Here is a 19620-nt window from a genome sequence, read left to right as displayed (position 1 = left end):
CACGAGATCGACAGTAGCATAAGTCATTTGGCAGGGACCAGGGCAACCAGGGGACGAGATGAAGACCTGACAAGCAGGGGTCGCCTCATGATCAATGTTCTCTCGGTTGGCATGAGAATGTAATAAAGAGTGGATAGAGGCTTCATTGAGGATTCATCAGAAAGGGGAATTGGATAATTATTATACCAGGCCATTCATCAATTATGTTCAGATTGATACAGAGTTTGTATACAGTAGTCAAGTCAAACATCTGGCTAACCTATCACGGCATCTGCAGACCGCCAGGTATGTTTCGTGATGATAAGAACCAGTCAAAGACGTCAATTGAAGCACATATGAGACGTGTTTCAATAGCATGACATGTGGGTGTAACTTGGGGTACTGCAGCAATGGAAACAATCTTGACAAGTCGGTAAAGCATGATCGAGTTCATGGAGACAGGCTTGACGGACAAAGCATAGCAAGGATACGGATGGTCTCGTCCTATCCTAACCATGCCCATGACTGAATACACAATCCGTTCATCCCGCTAGTTTCTCGTCAAAGGCATCTTATGGAGCAATGTCCCTAGCATCTCCGTGCTTTGGTCGTATTTGTGACTCTTCGCCTCCCTTCCCTTACTTTTCCTCCTCCTAACTACTCTTACAACTCTCCGATTACCTCTCTGTGACCTCTGCTTCTATATACCGCGGCTCATTATTAGCGGTGAACAACGTCTTTATTTCTATACGCTGCTTGTGAACTACCGTCTCCTCTTACCTGCAGCACAAGCACAAGCACAAGCAAGACACAAAAGAAAAACGTCCCCCCGCTTTCCATACTCCTCAGACAAAAAAGAGCCACCAGACTTTTATCCCCCACCGCCCTCGTGTCTTGTCCTGTCTCCTGTCTCTGATTCTCGAGGTGCCTTTGTTTACTTTTTTACCTTTCTGACGTGGTCGCCTCGACAGTGGCCTCCCTGAAGACTGGAACTCTAATTACCCAGAGACCGCTAGCGTTCTAGTGATCATCAGCGCTGTGACATAGGCGCTCCAGGCCATTGCCCAGCACAATTTACTGAAGGTCCCCTTAACCTGTTTTGTTACCGCTTTGATCACCAGCCAATGAGAGCTCACCGCTCCGTCCCGCTACTAGTCATCTCAGCCTGAGCCAGCCCGCCCAGACAGAAAGTCGAGGCTTGCTCGTTTCCGACTTGTACCCAACTCGTGGACGGACAGGATGCGCACTCTAAACACCATCAACTCGTCATCCTCTCGTCCTACATCTCCTGGTCTTTCTGTTTCTCAGCCTCGCACTCGACGTCCCCTGACTCCTTCGACAAACGATAAACTAGTCGCCTCGTCTAAACCTCTCCCAAAGATTAGATCACAGGCCACTACTGGAAAGACCCAGGTTCAGGCCCAGGCTCAAGCTCAGGCTCGTCCCCGATTCTCCTCGGCTGGCAACACTCGCACGTCGTCGCCATCCCTTGGCTTCCACGACCCGAACCAACAACATGTTCTTTCAGTAACCGCAACAATTACCTCGACCCGTTCTACCTCGTCGAGTTCCGCACCTCCAACCTCCAAAATGGCTCCTAGCGAATCGAGACATCGTCCCCCTCAACTCAGCGCCGCTGCTGCAAAGACGGTCGGACGAACGCCCCTGACGCCCAAGATTGCCTCGACATCAAAGGGCTCTGTAGTAGGCGCACCTCCTCTGGTTCGAAGATCGACCCAGGGACTATCCGCTGTCGCTTCGCATCGAGACGAAACCGCCATCACTCCCCGATCTGGCAGTCGACAAAGCCGCAATAATAGCAACACCACGACGCCCAGTGGAACGCCAAGTTTGGACCAAGAGACTTGGAATCCTCGCAACTCTCTGACCTCACTAGGGAGGCTATCTAGAGCTGAATCTCCTGCAGATCCAGATGCGAAATTCTTTCGTGCCAGCGACGCTCCGACTCCATCACAGCCGTCCGGTCGCCCCTCAATAGGCTCTCAAAAATCGAACAACTTCTTCCATGCCAGTAAAGCAACTTCGGAATTCAAGAAAGCCACTAGCCCTTCTGCTGCGCCATATACTTCAGCATCAAACGCCGCACCCGAGCCTCTAGCTTCAAAGTTCTTTTATGCTAATGGCGTCGACCTCGACCTAAAGCCTACTTCAGCCAACGCCTCCAGTTCGAGGCTGCAGTCCAAACGTCCAAGCACCAGCAGCTCAACAAACGAACACTCAAATAACTCGCAACCGTCAAGGCCACACTCTCCTACCAAGAATGCTCAGCCAAATCCCTCTATTCTCAAGAATGCGGTCGCGTCTGGAATTAGCGGCAGACCGCAAGTAGTGTCACCGCTTCAGATAGCTTCTCCACCGCTATTAGCTCCTGCGGCGTCCATCACTGCCAAAAGACGGGTCAGCATTGAGTCGGCCCCTAAAAAGCAAAGAGGTCATGCGCGAGCTGGAAGTGTGCCGAATTTTGATCATTCTAACTCACCAAGGCTGCCCATGTCACCAGCTCGAAGACAGCATGAACTGTCACCCCCTAGTAGCCCTGGCACTATACAGCCAGCTTTGACAATGGCGTCCATTCTTCAGATGGCAGAGGACATTAGCGACGAAGAGGAAGAGGATGAAGAAAAGGACACACAGGACAATGAGTCCCAGCCTGACCTTCAGAGCCCTACCAAGTCTAGCCATGGTGAGCCCGTGAACGATCTGGTGGCTAATGCCCGAAGGGAACGAAAGGTGCAGGATTTGGAAATCACAAATGCCTCCCTCGAAGCCATAAATCGCACTCTAGAAAGACAAATGCGCAAGCAGCAGGCCGAGATTCGTAGATTCCGGCGACTATCGAGGTCAGGTCGGCTGTCTGCTGTCGCTTCAGCTGCCTCTAGCCGAGTGACCTCTGCAGCATTGACGGACATCCCCATCAGTCTTTCAGATCTTAGCGAGGAGGAGGACTCAGAGCCACCGTCTGAAGAGGAAGACGACTCGCTCGACGAATCTGACATGTCAACTGATTCTGTCTCAGCTCCTCTCGATCCAAATGACGAGAAAGCGATGGAGAAGGCCATGGCGCGACGAAAGCGCGACGAGGATCGCCTGCAGCTTGATTTATCCAAGCACCGCGACATCCTCGTCGATAGTCAAAAGATCAACCAGAGCATCAAGCGATGTCTCAATTGGACCGAGGTTCTTATTAAGGAGGGCCAGAAGGCTTTAGAATACAAGGTCCGTGTCACAGATGTCGAGTTCGGTGGTCAGATATTGCCTCCTCTTAACGACGATGAAGACGACGATCTGTCCGAGATGGATGATTTCGGAACTGATCCCGGCAGTCCAGTGGATGAACCCCCTCTGCCTTGGGAAAAGAGCTCACAAGACCGTGATAGTGGCATTGAGTTGCAGCCAGACAGCAGTTAACATCGCCGAGCACCACTTTGACATTCACCAATCGCTACAATACCCATCATAGCATTTTCAGTCGGTAATGCGCACACAACAAATTTCTCTCCTTGCGTTCGACTATATACACACAAGCCAAGCCTCAGGGCATCACGACAAAGACCACCAATTTGAAGATCAACGAAGTCAATGGAATAAAAGAATATGCAGGCATACAAGGCGTTGGACAAGCAAGCAATCGTTTTTGTGTTTCTTTTGTTTTTCTCAACCGCGTTTTGCTTGCCAGCGACTTCATGACCATCATGTAGCCATCAATTCCACGATCTTGACTCACTCCGTCTTCTCTCGCGAGAAGCCCCCCAGAACAAAACAAACAATCGACACTGCAGACATACGCCCCTATAAAGAAACCCCGGGCACCTTTTCTGATTTTTCATTTGTTGCAGAGATTTGTGCCTTTTGCTCGTATTGCTTTTGTTTTTGAATACATAGTATGTATAACAGATACCCCAAAGGAAGTTTTCCACGCCAAAAACAGGCGGGTCTGAGATGGAAATCATTGAAGGAAATTGCAGAGAATGAGAGTCTGGAACGAGAATTGCCTTATTTGGATTCCGTGATAGGGTACTCTCATACTAGGAAAAGAAGGAATTAGAAGAATCAAGTAGTTGTCAAATAGGAAATGGACATGGACTTTTTAGGAGACGAACTCCAATCTTCAACTCAACTGAATGACTCTTATTGCACTACAGATTGGCTTGATATACACAGAGACGGATATAACATTAAACTGTAGTCCGGTTTGGCATCGTTGTAAAATACGTCCGAAAGTTATATTGCCTACCTAAATTAACTCGACGCTTCTCATCTGTCTATAACAGGAGAACTACATTATACCTACTTGGAGGCTTCCCGAGAAAATGGCTGTAATATCATATTAACAAAGGGGGAATAGCATCATGAAAATTCTGTCTAAACCAGTACCATATCGCGCTCCTCTATAGTTATCGTTCATCACACGGGTGTCCTGTTCCCCTGCGCTGTGCAATCCACACTCGACCTCGAACAAATATATATAGCGGATTTTTTTCTTTCTTCTTGCTCACGCGCTGTAGATCAGGGCGTTGAAGCAGCGGCGGGCTCCTTATCCTTGTGTTCCTTGTCCCTGTGACTATGGAAGGACTTGCGGTCCTTCTTCTTCTTGTGATCCTCCTCTTTGTCCTTCTTCATGGCAGCCTCGGCGACAAGTTGCTCAAAGACGAGATAGTCGCCCTCCTCTTCGGGAGATCGCTCAGCCTAGGAATTGTTAGTCAAATTTGAACAAAATACACGAATTCTTCGACTCACTCTAACAAAAACGTCACCAATGAGAACCAGAGCTTGTGCGCGCTCTAGTCGCTTGTTCAGGTGGACCTTCTTGTCGTTCAGGATGCTGTCGCAAACCTCGCGCAAGACGCTCTGAATCTCGAACTTGCTTCCCCTCCATGCCGCGGTAAGAATCTTGCCAGTCACACGTCGTTCGTACTCAGCGCGCTTCTCGTCGGTCCAGTCCTCACCACCCTTCTCCTCCATCTTGGCCATGTCCTCCATAGTCTGTTGGGCGTCGATGGCGCTGCTGATGGTGTTCCATGTCTCCTTGACGAGTGTGCCCTTGTCACGGAGTCTGCTGAAGAAACCGCCGATGCCGAAGAATTTTTGGCTGCGGAGGAGGCCTGAAGCCTTGGAGACGTAAGTTTGACCAATGGCATGTAGAATGTCGATACCAAAAGACTCCATCTTCAAGTTCTCAACCTCGAGGCGCATCTTCTCCTGGAATGCCTTGGTCACATCGGCACCCTTGTCAGTCTCTGTCCACACGCTGAGACGGTCGAGAAGCTTTCGGGCGAGGGTATCAACACGATCCTGTCGAATCTTGGCACGCTCCTTCTCGTAAGCTGCCAACTGTTCCCGCTGCTCCTTGGTCAGACCGCCCTTCTTCTTGTCCTTGTGCTTAAGCTCCTCTTCTGTTAGCTCGCCCTTGGCAGCCTCGGATTCGAGGAGGTCCGAGTGAGACTTGTCCATCAGTGCGGGTCGGAGGGGAATCTGTGTTCGGTTGCGAGAGCTCGATGATGGAGCGGGGGATGTGGCATCGGATCGTTGAGGAGCTTCAGTGGAAAGGCCAGCGGCAGGAGGAGGGGCAGCGGCACCAGCAGCAGCAGCAGCGGGTGAAGCAGGCTTAGTTTCCTTATCGTCACTCACGGAAGCAGAAGTATAAGGGGGAGGAGGTGCACCGGCGTGTTGCTCTGCGTCAGCTGCGGTCTTCTCCTCGGCCTTCTTCTCCTGTTCCTTCATGCTTTCCTTCTTGGCATCTTCGGTTCCAGGGAATTCCTCTCCAGCACCCTCGGTGGCGGCGGCAGCTTCGGCGGCAGCAGCCTCTTCCTCCTCTTGCATTGTGATATCCATAGTCGCTGTAAGATCCTTCATGAGACTAATCTCACCAATCCAGTCGACAAAAGCCTCGCCTCCGAAAATGGAGCTGAAGAACTCGGCGGGGTCGGCGAAACCTTCCTGTGGTCTCGCAGAATCCTTTCCAAACTTATCGTATGCTGCTCGTAGGTCGGAGTCGGATAGGACCTGATAGGCCTCACCGATGGCCTGGAACTTTTCGTGTGCGGTGGGATCATTGGGGTTCTTATCTGCCAAGCACGGTATGGTTAGTTTCACAGGAAAGGTATGGATCGTTTGATGTAGAGGTGAACGAACCTGGGTGATGGACAATAGCCATCTTGCGATAAGCCTTCTTGATCTCCAGCTCGGTGGCTGTGGGCTGGACGCCCAAGGTGTCGTAATAGGCGGTATCGACAACCATGATGGATGGTGTTCCCAGGCTCTAGATTGGTGTTTTTTGTATAAACTAGATTTCCAGAGAGATACCTTGTCAAGGTAGCCCAGATGGGTTGGATATAAAAGTATGGAATACAGAGAGGGGGAAGAGTCACTGTATCAAGCAGAAAATGGAGATAGAGAAAGGGAAATGTTGAATGATGATGGCGTCGTTTGCCTGAAATGACCGCCTGCCCGCTCAGTCTTGGCTTGGCGGAAATTTCCTGGTATAAAGTCGACCTAAGAAACTTTCTCCTCCCTGGGCTTCCTTCAGGCTTCATGCCCAGTCTAATACGGCCCAGCCAAGCCCAGCCTTGGAGAAGGAGGGGTCTTTAGGTCTTGAGAAACAGGTACGTATTAGCGTCTACGTAATGGTGGGGCAGTGACTGGGCAGGTGAAGAAACAGCGCCTCTTTCACCACGTCAACATTTCAAGGATTCAGTTATAAGAAATGGCCACCCGAGCAATCGACCAACAAGTCAGTTGCTATCCAGGCAGGTACATCAGTATGTTAATAGCCAGTACTGGAGAGTTTGGCAAATCTCTAAAATTTTCTGTGGCAATAGTATCGATTCCACCACTAAAGGCATGTTCTCTATGGTCTGATACATAGGTAGGTAGACAGACATATCAGCCAAAAGTCAATCGATTGACACATCTCGTGAAAACTTCAGTACAACAATCACATTGAGGATTCGGATTTGTGGACAAAGCTTTGTATATCTGTCTTTTAGCTATAGCAAGTCACAGAGCGTGAGCGATTTGTACGATGCAACATGCTACTTACATACATACATACATTGGTGATGATGGCTTCCATATAACGAACCCATGCACTCTTGCTGATAAATTGTCAGGTGCCTAGCAGGCTCAAAACTCAGGATAAAGCAACAGTTTTGTACATGAAAGACTCCTTTCCTACTGGAACACGGGTAGAAATAGCCGCTTCAGAACAGAAGTCCTCCCGTCGGGTTGTATCTCACGAGCCCCTGTCTCTTAACTGGGTGGCAGATGACTAGCATTGCAGCGCAATTTCCCCTAGTCACTGCAGCCTCTCCCAAAATCGAGATTAACAATTGCCATGTCCAAATCATCCAATCCAATCGAACCTTGTTCGGTAGCAGTCAAGTTGGTGCACAGGCGTAGAGTTTGCTTGGGTTGAACCCGGCAGGGCGGTCAGGGCGTCCGGATCGTCTACATGCATAGGGGTCCGTTGTCAATCACTGGAAAGCTCTTCTTGTTCGAACAGTTTGAATGGTCGCTCCAAGGCGGTCAAGGTCAGACAGTTGCACCGATTTGGCACTGGAAGCTGTTCGGCAGCTGGGGCATGGAGATCTTGGCCTGTTCTGAGAGCTGTAACTGCATCACACCAGATACATGATGGCTCATTCAACATGTTTGTTTCGATGTTCAGGGTTTGTCTGACCAGGGTAGGAGTAAGATCAGTTCGCTTGAGTGTTTCTCCTGGCTTTGTCGAACACGATTACCGTGTCCGGACCGGCAGTTAAACTGCTCTTCGGGGCGATATTAGCACCGGCATTCCGGTTGCTAACAAGCTGCGAGATCCGTGCAAGATGTCATATGGTTCTCCGTTGTTGCATACCCAAATCTGACATGAGATTGAGTTTCTGCACCGATTTGATACTCAACTGCAGGAGAGAAACCGAATACGACGATTAATGCACATAGCGGGGTGTTGATGTCCACTCTCGTATCGCTCTACAAGGATTAGTCATATCCACCTCCAAGGCGAGAAATTGAGCTCTTGCATATTTTGTGGATTTATCCGGAGCGGAGGTCAACCTGACCTATTTTGCTTCTCGCATTTATCTGTCTTCTTTCCTCCTCTAAGCATCGTGTGGTAACAAAAATACCACAAGACGTTTCCGGGACTTGGTCATAACTGAATTGGTATATAACCTTTTCTACCTCCCGTTCACCTAACTTTGTACGGCTGTAACAAGACGTGCACTGCTTCTTCTTCCTCTCACACGATCTACTTTAACCTCTCCTTTCCCCCCTCCCCCTAATTCACACACGCCGCCACAATGGGTTACCTTTACTACCTTCTACACCCTTACCAGCTTCGGTCCATTATTCAATGGTAAGCCTATACTCCTATGGCGCATCCTCTCGAAGAATCTGTCTAATGACGCCTCAGGAAGGTCTGGCATGATCCCGTCCACGAGCGCGATCCCAGCACCGAGTCACCAGAGCTGCAAGAATGCTTCCGTTACCTCAACTTGACAAGTCGCAGTTTTGCGGCTGTCATTCAAGAGCTTAACCACGAACTCCTCGTCCCCATCACTCTCTTCTACCTCTGCCTCCGTGGCCTAGACACCATCGAGGATGACATGACCTTGCCACTAGAGAAGAAGATCCCTATTCTTCGAAACTTCCATACCACTATGAACGAGGATGGTTGGCAATTTCATGAGAGTCAAGAGAAGGACAAGGAGCTGCTGGAGCACTTTGATGTTGTTATCACCGAGCTCAAGAAGATCAAGGCCCCCTATCACGAGATCATCACAGACATGACTCGCAAGATGGGTAACGGCATGGCTGACTACGCCGAGAACGAGGAGATGATCAAGAATGGTGTGCAGACGATTGAGGAGTACGAATTGTACTGCCATTACGTTGCTGGTCTCGTCGGTGAAGGCCTAACACGCCTCTTTGTCGAATCCGAGCTTGCCAACCCCAAGCTTGCCGAGCGTCCTTCTCTTACAGAGTCAATGGGTCAGTTCCTCCAGAAGACAAACATCATTCGAGATCTTCACGAGGACTGGCAAGACGGCCGAAGGTGGTACCCCAAGGAGATCTGGAGCCAGCACGTTGATAAGTGGGAAGACATGTTCAACCCTGCCCAACAAACAAAGGCTATCGAGTGTGTCTCCCACATGGTCCTCGACGCACTAAAGCACTCCGAGGAGTGCCTCTTCTACATGGCGGGCATCAAGGACCAGAGTGTGTTTAACTTTGTTGCCATTCCCGAAGGCATGGCTATTGCCACATTGGAACTCGTCTTCCGCAACCCTGAGGTTCTCAAGAGGAACGTCAAGATCACAAAGGGCGATGCCTGCAAGATCATGTTCGAATGCACCCAGAACCTCTTTACCGTGTGTGAGGTCTTCAAGCGATATACCCGAAAGATCGCCAAGAAAAATGACCCTCGCGACCCCAACTTCCTTGCCATCAGTGCTCAATGTGCAAAGGTATGTCTTTTTTTCTTCTCGCTACATACGTCCACCACTAACGAACGACAGATCGAGCAATTTATCGAGACCCTGTTCCCTAAGCAAGATCCCAAGAAGCTCACTCTTACCCAAGCCCAAGCACAAAACAAGGAGCCCACCATGGATGCTGGCGAGGCCGTTGTTCTCTTCGGTGTTGTCATTGCAGCCTTGGTCTGTATTTCGGGTCTCATGGTACGCAATCCTCTGGCTCCCAGGGCCATACTCAACTAACACTCATCCAGCTTGGTACCGCTTGGTTCTTTGGAGCCAGGTTCGATCACATCTTTAGGGAAGCCAGCGTTTTCCTACCGGGTCGCGAAAAGGCCACCCCCATGATTACGGGTCACGAAGAATTGTAGTATTATGCGCGCGCCGAGTTAATCTTGCCTTTTTCTTTCACGGCACCAACTCTTTTATTTTAACGATATCCTAACGTACATACCCACCTTTAGCACAAGTCCCTTTTTGCATGGGACCAGCCCGTTGAGCGAGGTGCTGGGCTTTATACTCTTGTTAATACTACGAGCAACGCGCGATACAGCCCGCGTTGCCAATTTCAGTGTTGTCCCCCGTTCCCCGATACTAATGTGAACTGTCTGTCTGTCTTTTGTCTTGAAAACCTCCCAATTCCTGCACGGATGTCAAATTGCAATCTAGTCCTTTCATGACTAAGGTTGTGCCGAAGAAGTGCGAAAATTAAAATCCTTGTTCTTGGTTTCCGCCGCGAGGCGACGTCAACGCCACAAGTCTATCGTTACAACTTTCCAGTACGATAGGCCGGTGGCGGCGAGCAAACATTTCAACACTAGTTATGTCCTTGTAGAATTTTATTTATATCCATGAAAACATTGTTTGACGATTCTTCCTTCTTTGGGTTGACCCTAGCGTAACTAGCAAGGCATGACATGCGTCTGGGTGTGGTTTCATGTTTACGGTTTGGGGGCAATGTGATGTGACACCGTAACCAGGCCATGCTTTAGCTGATCTCCCGGTAACGGGCCATTCCTCTACATCAAACGTGCCTGAGCTTGGATCCCGTCTCTCAAAGGTTACATCGTGTGCTATTTTGAGGCACGGGCTGCTGCAGGAACAGTTCTTCTTCGCTATTTGTCAGTCTATCGGATCTCGGATTCCCGAAAGTCAAACAGTTACATGTTCACATTGTCACTCGATGGAGGCATTGCAACAGTTCAGAAGATCTATGATGTCGTTACGTAGCATCCATATCTATAGTAGCAAACAAATGCGCTTGTTTCGAAATGAAAACTCCCGATGCACATGATGAGGCCATTCATGAGTGCACCCTATATTACATCCTACCCACAAACACACGAGATGGGGTAGAAGAGTCAGGTATGTGTGGTTAACTAGCCAAGTATCCTGAAATATGTTTTTATAATACGAAAGAAAAATTGTCGCTTTCCCTTATCCCTATTTCCCTAATGATGCTGAGACGGTGCGTCTATTGGTTGCCGTTGTTGGCGATGCCGTCGGTGGTGCCACGGACGTTGTTGCGGACCTTGGCACCGCTCTCAGCGGCAAGGCTCTTGATAAGGCTGGCAACCTGCGCGGGGCCGTCGAGCTTCTGGAAGCCCATGAGGTAGGCAGCGAGACCGGCAACGTGGGGAGAGGCTATAAAAGTGTTAGCATGAGACTTGTCTCGGGAGTGATTAGAAAGTAAAACATACCCATGCTGGTACCGCTAAGAGTAGCAGTGTCAGTGTTGGACTTGATACCAACACTGAGGACATCGACACCAGGGGCGTAAATGTCGACCTCAGGGCCAAAGTTGGAGAAATCGGCACGCTGATCGGAAGTAGCATCGATGGCACCGACAGTGATGGCGTTGGGGGCGGATCCAGGAGAAGTCAGGGCAGTTTCCCGCTGTGAGTGTTGTTAGCTATCTATGAATGAGCGTTGGTGGAAGGGTCAACTTACGTTCTCGTTACCAGCTGCAACAACGGGGACAACACCAGCCTTGAAAAGAGCTTCAATGGCACGGTTGATGGCCTCGGACTTGTCACCACCGAGAGACATGTTCATAACAGCCTTGCCAGCACGGTTGTTCTTCTTGACATCGTCAACAACGAACTGCATGCCCTGAAGGACACCAGAGTTGCTACCACCGCCCGAGGCGTCGAGAACCTTGACGGCAACAAGGTCAACCTTCTTGGCGACACCAAAGGTAGCACCACCAATGGTACCAGCAACGTGACTGCCATGACCGTTCTCGTCGTCATCCTGCTCAGTTAGTTACAGGTCTAGTCTCACGATATCTGGTGTACTTACGACATTGTCAATGAAGTTGCCTCCGAAAGTGGCACGACCCTCAAACTCGCTGTGGTCGACCTTAATACCAGTGTCGACAACGTAAGCAGTGATACCCTCACCAGCGGAGTCGTCGAAGATGTAGTTCTCCTGGTCGGCCTGAGCGTGGGAGAGACGGTTAAGACCAGGGGGTGCGTTGACTTGAGCAATGGCAGCGTTGAGCTGAACACGGGTGTCGGCCTCGATGTAGGCAACCTCGTCGGACTTGAAGAGATCCTGGACCATCATGTCATCAGCATCAAGGGACATGGCGCGCCATGTGTTCATGCGGAAGGACTTGATGGAAGTGGACATGGCCTGGCCGATGGAGCTTCGCTTGTTGAGGTTTCGCTTCTTGATGGCGGAGGCAATAGAGAACTCCTTGGCGGCGATGGCGTCGTCATCAAAGGTGTCGTTGTAGACAACGATGTATCGGTTAGGGATAATGTTGAGAGAGTCAGGGTTAGAAAGCATAGGTCGAAGGAAAGCGCTGATTCCCATCTTCTTGTCGAGCTCTTCGCCAAGTCCACCACCAATATCGCTACCGACAGCTTCGGCCATGTTGCCAATGGTCTGGGCAACATCCACGGGGGCCGCGGTGGCCAAGGGAGCTGCAATGAGCAGAGAGGCGAGGAAAGTCTTGAGGAAAGCCATGATGAATTGAATGTTCGTTTTGTGGTTAAAATTGTTTGAAAAAAGTTATGTTGAAGTGAGAGTAATGTGAAGTGGTTCCAGCCGTTTCACTCTGTTGGGAACTCGATCGTGTTATAAACCGGGCTCGAATTGGAAGGAAGGTGAGCTTTGTATTGGCAAACAAAGCAGTAAGAGAGTGCTAGAAGAGGAGTGAGGCGATCAACGCTCCTCTCGTGATGTCTGAATAAGGACCGGTCGTGTGAGTATTCGCAAGTTTGCGATACACAGTTCAGAATAAACAATGAATGTGAGAAGGATTAAATCTAATTGTCACTGACTAGCAGGTACAAAGAGGAACTGGAAATAGGGAAAGGAAGAATGAGAAAATAATAAAAAGACTCAAAGAGACGTCTTCCAAACAATGAATAACCCGAACAATAGAATGAGAATGGCCGTCCAGCAGCAAACAATGGGTGGGAGAAGTGGGTTTAATAGGAGAATATCGAACAATAGAATATCGCCCTCTGACTGGTGGCCTGGATATTTCAGATCAAGCTTCAGGAGGGAGCCGCAAGATCCATGGCGGGGATGTGGCGCTAGGGGTCGTGGGCCTAAGGTTTCGGCGTCAGGGACCAGGGACCAGGGCCCCCAAGTGTTAGTCTGTTTAGTATTAGTGTATAGAAGCCTGTTTGTACGACGATACGTACAGAGTCGCCAAGTCAAACGCAAGAGCCTAACTCCAAGAACCCCCTAGAATCCTCAGATTTTCTCTTCTCGGTGGGTTTTTTAATGCATATGCCTGTTCAGTCAGCTTGTTTACTCACATTAGAGCTGAATATAGCCAAATATCTGGCACACTTGCAGTGGCAGTGAGTCGGGTGCGAAACCATATCTGCTTTGAATCAGTCATAATGGTGTTTACAACTGCAAGGGCATCTGATCGAGAGTCATGGTTGATTGGTATACCTAAAATTGGTGTTTGGGTGCTGTTTCTCGACAGTGCCGAAGCAGGCGCAACATCGGCTCTCGTCCGCAAGGCATTGGGCGAGAAGAACCGTTAATATCGCCCACAAACCGTGGCCCCAGTCAGTACCGCCAATGATAAGCAGTTAAAGCCGCCTCAGAGCTGTAATCTTGGATAACTGGAGCGGCACCCGTTGTACGGTTGATGACCATGGAATCTGTGCTCCAATTGCTCATAGCGGCAAGCTTAGTGATAAGCTAATCTAGATGGCCCAAGCAAGGGGTTGTGAAAATCAAAAGCCTCCTTCGAGATAGTTGTGCCCTTGGCTACTCAGGTAGCTCGTGCTGTCAGCTGGTCTCTGCAGCCCAACCCCAGAGATTCACATCTCCAGACGAAGCTGCATCAACGAGGCCAAGCTTCAAGCCAAGGATAATGCCGAGAAACATCAACTATGCATCAGGGCATCATCACCAGTAAAAAAAAATAACGGTTTTGTGCCTCCTTTGAGAAACCTCAATAACGCAGTACAATTGGCGGCCAACGCAAAACCCCAATGTTACATCATTACCGAGATCCACTCACTGGAAACCAGCCAAGCCCATGTTGCCCTTTAAGCCATCCAAGAATCGGCGCTTGGTGGCCCCTGGGCTACCCCTGTCAATCACAAGTTTGAAACAGCGACACTAGGCTTTGGCGTCTGCACCTGCAAGGCACAAGTTGATTTGGTTGGTCTGTGAAGTCTTTTACCACGCGGCGTCTTGTATCCAAACGACCCTTATTCCAAGCGCCGTGGATAACAAACGCTAGGTGTCGCTGAAGTCGGAGTGATACGTGTCAAAGGTAGTACAGTGGCTTTGTTCTGTTTGTGCGCTTGTTTTGTTTTGGCGTGTGCCAAAGAAAAGTTCTGCAACTGTTCAGGATGGTCTTGCTAGCGTCTTGATGGCTCACCGTTAACAAATGACCCAGGGGCTGTCTGGACATTCCTGAAGGGGCATCTGATGGCCGAACACAGCAGATGACGAGCATGTATAATCCTGGGCTGTCGGGGATAAAATAGGCAAGATGCTATGCAGCTCACGGGCCCATGGCGTCTCGAAGTTGACCAGGACAAGGTTTCCGCGTCAAGTTTTGGTGTGGCTCAGAGTCAAGGAAGGCTAGTTATCGATCTTGAGACAGCCTCGGAGAAATCGACCTGCTCTAACAAGTCAAGCAATAAAGTGGACTTCGTCTGCTCTTTGTCATTGCTTTTTTTTTTTGATGGATAGTTAGACTAGCATTTGCGTGACGAGACGACATGGGATAAGGCGAGAGTGGGTTAAGCATCGTTGAAACACGAGTCAGGATCGAAGCGATGGTAACTTAGTGGTGGCCAGGTAGCCAGGCTGGATGGAATGATTGATTCCAAGTCTGCGTTTGCGAATAGCTTCTGTTTCTGATGTCGATGTTTCAGTAACGTAGCAGCCCAGTGATTTACTATTTGGTGCCTTAGGTAAGTAGGTGCAGGCGAGGAAGTCACCTGTCCGCCCCTTCCTTCCTTCTTACTTTATGATTACATCCATGTTATTAGCGATAGTGGCGATCAAGGGAAGGAGCGTCTCCAAAAATACTGACCGGCTTCTAAACGTGGATCCGCCGAGGAAAGTATAATAAATTGCCAAGCTTATTCGGACGACGAATCATTTATATGCCAGGTACCAATACTACATGCATGCCTTCATAAACACTCGTATATACTCTAAGTTAAAAACAAACTGTAAAATTATGCTTACGAAATAACGTATTTTATATTGTATGATCGTCTTTAATGTTCAAGTATTTTTGGTGTTTTGAGATGACGACGCTCTGAAACTTGCAGAATCGCATCTAAAGAGTCTCGATTGTCTCAAGAATATCTTGACACGCAGTGATCCTTGTCCTATATCAGACCTCACCCACAGAAAGGGCCCAGTAATTCCCACCACCAAAAATGACATGAGAATTCGGGAAACCGGCAACTGATTGCGCACCTGTTTCGATCTTGTGCAAATCTGTTTAATTTTCCGTGAAGCGATGCAACATGATCAACATGCTGGAGTCATAACGCGTTGGGTATTGCTTGTTTTTCACATTGCTTGACACAAGGCGGAGATCCACGGAAATTATGGCTGCTTCAGTACCCCATATACGCATTCAATACACTGATGCTTCTACTTTATTGGTCTTTTACGCGAATTCATTCTATTCCTCTTTGTGCCAAGTCCATGTGGGATATCCGTACCTGAGACTATACCCAGAGGCGCAGAAATGAAGGACAGCACAGCCAGGGGGCTGCACAACCTACAATAGAAGGTCGAGTTTATCCCAGGATATATCATGAAGATCACTTATAGTAATCACGAACGTAAAATCGGCTACAGATGAAGTACCCCTTGACTGAAAACGTAGGCGCGCCAATCGATCACATGGCGGCTATAATCTTTGCTTCGTCTGGATGAATTGTCTGCATTGAAAACAAAGCACTGATACATATAACGTCGAGAATTCCCAAACATCTAGCCCAATGCAGCATATATGTCCTCGTAGTCAGATGCCGAGGTCTTCTTCTGTCCGAAAAAGGGCCCTGACCGCGATCTTTTGAAGCTGGGCCGCCTCAACCTCACGCTTCACATTTCATGCGCCCCTTTTCAGCCAAGAAGCTAACCTTCCAGATCATTGCAAATACGCATAAGCTGTTCTACGAGCAGAAAGATGAGTGTGACTAAAGAAAAAGGTAGCGAAGGTCTTGATGGCTCGTTCCTGCGATAAGTTCTCTAGAACCCTTCCTTCACGTTCTTTTGAGATCGACTTCAACTCTGACTTCATGTTATGCCACCCAAGTCCAACGCTCCTAGCAATATCTTCAGATCGCATATCGAGCCAAAGACTCTTGAGTGTCAAGTGTCGGTCCTTGGTATCACATCGTGATTCCAGACTATAGAGATCAGCAACGTCTGGTTCGACAATCAAGCTACCGAACCAAAATCAAGATACCTATTCGACGAATTGATTCTAATCAAGACACTGATATAACTCCTGAAGATTAAGTTACCTCTCAGGCATAAAGAGCTATAGTTGTTAAGTGGCAGCGTTTCCTTATTTATGCTTCGTCAGTATACAATCGTTCTAATCATGTCATCCACGTCCATATGAACACGAGAGATTTCGACCAAATTGCTTTAGGAGCAACGAAACTCAAGGATGGACATGATTTACATTACAGATTCAGGTATTTGCATCTGTTCGATGAAGCTATTCAGAGTTTCATAACGTATATAGTAAAATATGTTCTTAGTTCTACGCAAAGCGCAGTTCAGAATATCAAACGGTCTTCACCGATATCACCGACCTGTTGGTTATATGGAATAGCCGAAGTTCGGGTCCGATTTCAAGTTAACGTACTATGACTGGTAAAGTCAAAGTGACTCACATCATGGTGCAACATCGGCGTTGGAGTGACTCGGTGCGGAAGCCCGGGGCCGAGAAGTCTTGATCTGATGCCGAGGAGCGGGGTTAAGAGTCCTTTTCCATCTCAAGACTCCCGGTCCGATATCAATTCTATATAACATCGAAGTTAGTGTCAGATTGAGCACACAGTTCTTGGATTATATTAAGTTCTCCTTACACTCCAGGCCTAAACAACTCTATCTATTTCATCGCCAGCATTCACTCTTCGTGCCAATATCAAAATGCCCGACTACTCCGTTATCGAGACAACTCTGGCTTCTATAGCCGCAAGCTTGCCAACGATTGAGCTTCTTCGCGATCTACACAAGCAAGCCCTCGATGAACCAGCCTACGTCAGTACAGATGGTCCTGCGTCCACCGCCCTTGACAAGTTCGTCGCTCTGGATCCTGACAAGTGCGCATTCGTCTATCTCCTACTTCGATCTATGAAGGCACGCTTTGTCGTCGAGGCAGGCACATCGTTTGGTGTCAGTACTATCTATCTCGCTCTGGCAGTTGCACAAAACTCTGGTTCGCAGTCAGGAAAGGTCATTGCTACGGAGAATGAGCCTACCAAGGCTGTCCGGGCTCGCGAAAACTGGGGTCGAGCAGGAGATAATATCGAAAAGTTTATTGAATTACGAGAGGGGGATTTGCGTGAAACCCTCAAGACAGGCTTGCCGGAGCAGGTGGATTTCTTGCTTCTTGACAGTGAGTTAGCTTTCGATTTCGTTATGGGATTGCTCGTCTGGCAACTGTTGCTAATCAACTTGTAGTTTGGACCCCGCTGGCTCTCCCTACGCTCAAGCTGGTTCAGCCTCGTATGCAACCGGGTGCCACAGTTGTTGCAGATAACACTGATGCTGCCAAGTCGGGTTATAAGGAGCTCATGGCCTATTTGGAGGATGGTGCGAACGGTTTCAAGATCTCAACTGTTCCGTACTCTGGAGGTCTTTTGGTGGCAGTTTATGTCGGCAACTAATCCAACAAGATATGCTGAATCCATGATGGCTAGTAGTTTTTAAGCTGTCGTTATGATATGAAGTTGGTTAGAAAAGTCGCAGCTGTGGGTACGTGAGGAACGGATGAGATGTTGTTGAATGCTCCGATGATGATTTCCCTCTTCAGAAGGTGGGTTTCGGCATTTGCGTTATGGAGAAGTTATCGACTTTGTGTTGATAAGGCAGGGATTATCATGCAGCAGGAAGATCATTCGGCAATTGAAGAGAGTGACGAATTACCCGGGCGGTAAGATATCTAAGAACTTATAGTTCGTTTAGTATAGATAGGAAGCTGCTTCTCCGAAATCAATATGGCAATGCCACGACTCAAGTTTGACGCCCGTGAAAAGCTACGGTATAGGGTAACGGAGATCGAAATTTTATGCTCCAGGGCACAGATTGCCATGACCAATTATCGATGCAAGCAAGAGTCTCTGATGTTATGGAGGCTCATTTCAAGAACAATCAGCCATGTTTCAGACAATCAGACAATTCAGCTGGTTGCTCGGTCCAACTGTGCACCTTTACTTCTGGAATGAATCATCGATAGTGTCTGGGACTAGCGAGTCGATAGATAACCCGTCGACAGGAAGAAACGGGGAATAAGAAAACAGATCGAGTCTGGCGCGACGCTAACAGATGATTCCATGTTCAGGGTCTTGCAGGGGGGGCTGGGGTCATGAAAAACAGACATTTTCCTTTGCTTTACGAGAGGATAGGTAGTGATGTGATATGATGAGATTGGACTAGACTAGAATTATTGGGCAGTTTTGCGTCTTGTGCCCAAATGACGTGATAAAAGTTGCTGATTCAGTTGTTGCATTAGCATTAGTTGGGCAAAACGTCAAGTAGGCTGAAAGCTGCCCGCCAGGCCCAAAGTGAGGCGCCCACTGCCCTGGGCTGTCCACTGTATTTGGCTTCTCAAGAGTGGAGGTTAACGTTGCGGAGAAGCCCGAGCCGATCATAAGCTAGACTTGTTGTTGGATGAGTAAAAAAACAAAGAGTCCTTAGATTAATTTATGTTTCAATGTTATGCTATTTGTTGCCATGGAAGCATTATCTGGTTACCAACAGCAGAATTCCTCTTGCACATGCCTTTCTGTTAGGTGTGGGCCACTGTACATGTGTTTGCTGCAGCACAGTGGACTCCCCGTTGCCGCTAAGAAGCACGCGACCTCCACAGTGAGGTTAGGTTGGGTTCGGTTCTTGATAAAGATCCATTTTGGAGGAAGAATGGTAGCGGCAGTTAAGGAATAATATTTATTACTGCACAATATAGCATCAGTCATGTGCTTATTTTTTGATTGAGCCTTGGAGATAAGATGCCGATCGATGTTCACGGCCACGTCGTCGTCGTCACCTCAGAGATCACCCACACAAAAACAAAAACATTGCATGTCTGGATGTCTGGATGTCAGGATGTCATGGGTGTAAAACAAAGCATCTTTGGATCCATGCATGGCTGACAATGAATATGTATAGATGTGCAGACATTTCTTCAAGTTGAATGAATGACATATCCGTGTCGTAGTTATCCGCAATCATAGAATACTGTACTACTAATAATAAACATGGTCTGGAGGTAAGTGAGGGGTTCCAGGTAGTAGTAGTTAGCATTTGCGCGGGTTGTTTAGCTCTGTAGGCTCTGCGCTGTACTTGCTGCGCTGTGTGTTGCGCTGTGCTAATCAACGCCTCCCAAACCTACCCCAATCTCAATCTCAATCTCAAATACCAATCAACCTAACCACACCCAAACTTGCTCTCA

At 48.5% G+C, this 19620-nt stretch overlaps 5 protein-coding genes across 5 annotated transcripts; 3 read left to right on the top strand and 2 right to left on the bottom strand.

Annotated features, from left to right (window-relative positions):
• Positions 1–1218: 1218 nt before the first annotated feature.
• Positions 1219–3408, top strand: FGSG_09379 (uncharacterized protein; the record flags this gene model as incomplete). The annotated part of the gene is made up of 1 exon (XM_011330064.1): positions 1219–3408. One exon carries the CDS (start codon positions 1219–1221, stop codon positions 3406–3408), a length of 2190 nt encoding a protein of 729 aa, XP_011328366.1.
• A 921-nt stretch (positions 3409–4329) lies between these two features.
• On the bottom strand, positions 4330–6531 carry FGSG_09380 (uncharacterized protein). The gene is made up of 3 exons (XM_011330063.1): positions 6133–6531; positions 4738–6065; positions 4330–4686 (listed from the first exon to the last, which is right to left on the bottom strand). Exons 1-3 carry the CDS (start codon positions 6236–6238, stop codon positions 4507–4509), a joined length of 1614 nt encoding a protein of 537 aa, XP_011328365.1. The 5' UTR covers positions 6239–6531; the 3' UTR covers positions 4330–4506.
• Positions 6532–8300: 1769 nt separating this feature from the next.
• On the top strand, positions 8301–9847 carry FGSG_09381 (squalene synthetase; the record flags this gene model as incomplete). The annotated part of the gene is made up of 4 exons (XM_011330062.1): positions 8301–8356; positions 8414–9467; positions 9519–9680; positions 9731–9847. The coding sequence occupies 4 exons, from the start codon at positions 8301–8303 to the stop codon at positions 9845–9847; spliced, it is 1389 nt and encodes a 462-aa protein (XP_011328364.1).
• Positions 9848–10950: 1103 nt separating this feature from the next.
• On the bottom strand, positions 10951–12449 carry FGSG_09382 (uncharacterized protein; the record flags this gene model as incomplete). Its single annotated transcript, XM_011330061.1, has 4 exons — positions 10951–11120; positions 11177–11372; positions 11427–11717; positions 11778–12449. 4 exons carry the CDS (start codon positions 12447–12449, stop codon positions 10951–10953), a joined length of 1329 nt encoding a protein of 442 aa, XP_011328363.1.
• A 4647-nt stretch (positions 12450–17096) lies between these two features.
• Positions 17097–17836, top strand: FGSG_09383 (uncharacterized protein; the record flags this gene model as incomplete). Its single annotated transcript, XM_011330060.1, has 2 exons — positions 17097–17565; positions 17631–17836. 2 exons carry the CDS (start codon positions 17097–17099, stop codon positions 17834–17836), a joined length of 675 nt encoding a protein of 224 aa, XP_011328362.1.
• Between the last annotated feature and the right edge of the window lie 1784 nt (positions 17837–19620).

The sequence above is a fragment of the Fusarium graminearum genome, chromosome 4, assembly GCF_000240135.3.
Source record: "Fusarium graminearum PH-1 chromosome 4, whole genome shotgun sequence".
In the NCBI taxonomy this organism is placed as follows: Eukaryota; Fungi; Ascomycota; class Sordariomycetes; order Hypocreales; family Nectriaceae; genus Fusarium; species Fusarium graminearum.
This window is presented reverse-complemented; position numbering and strand designations above follow the sequence as displayed.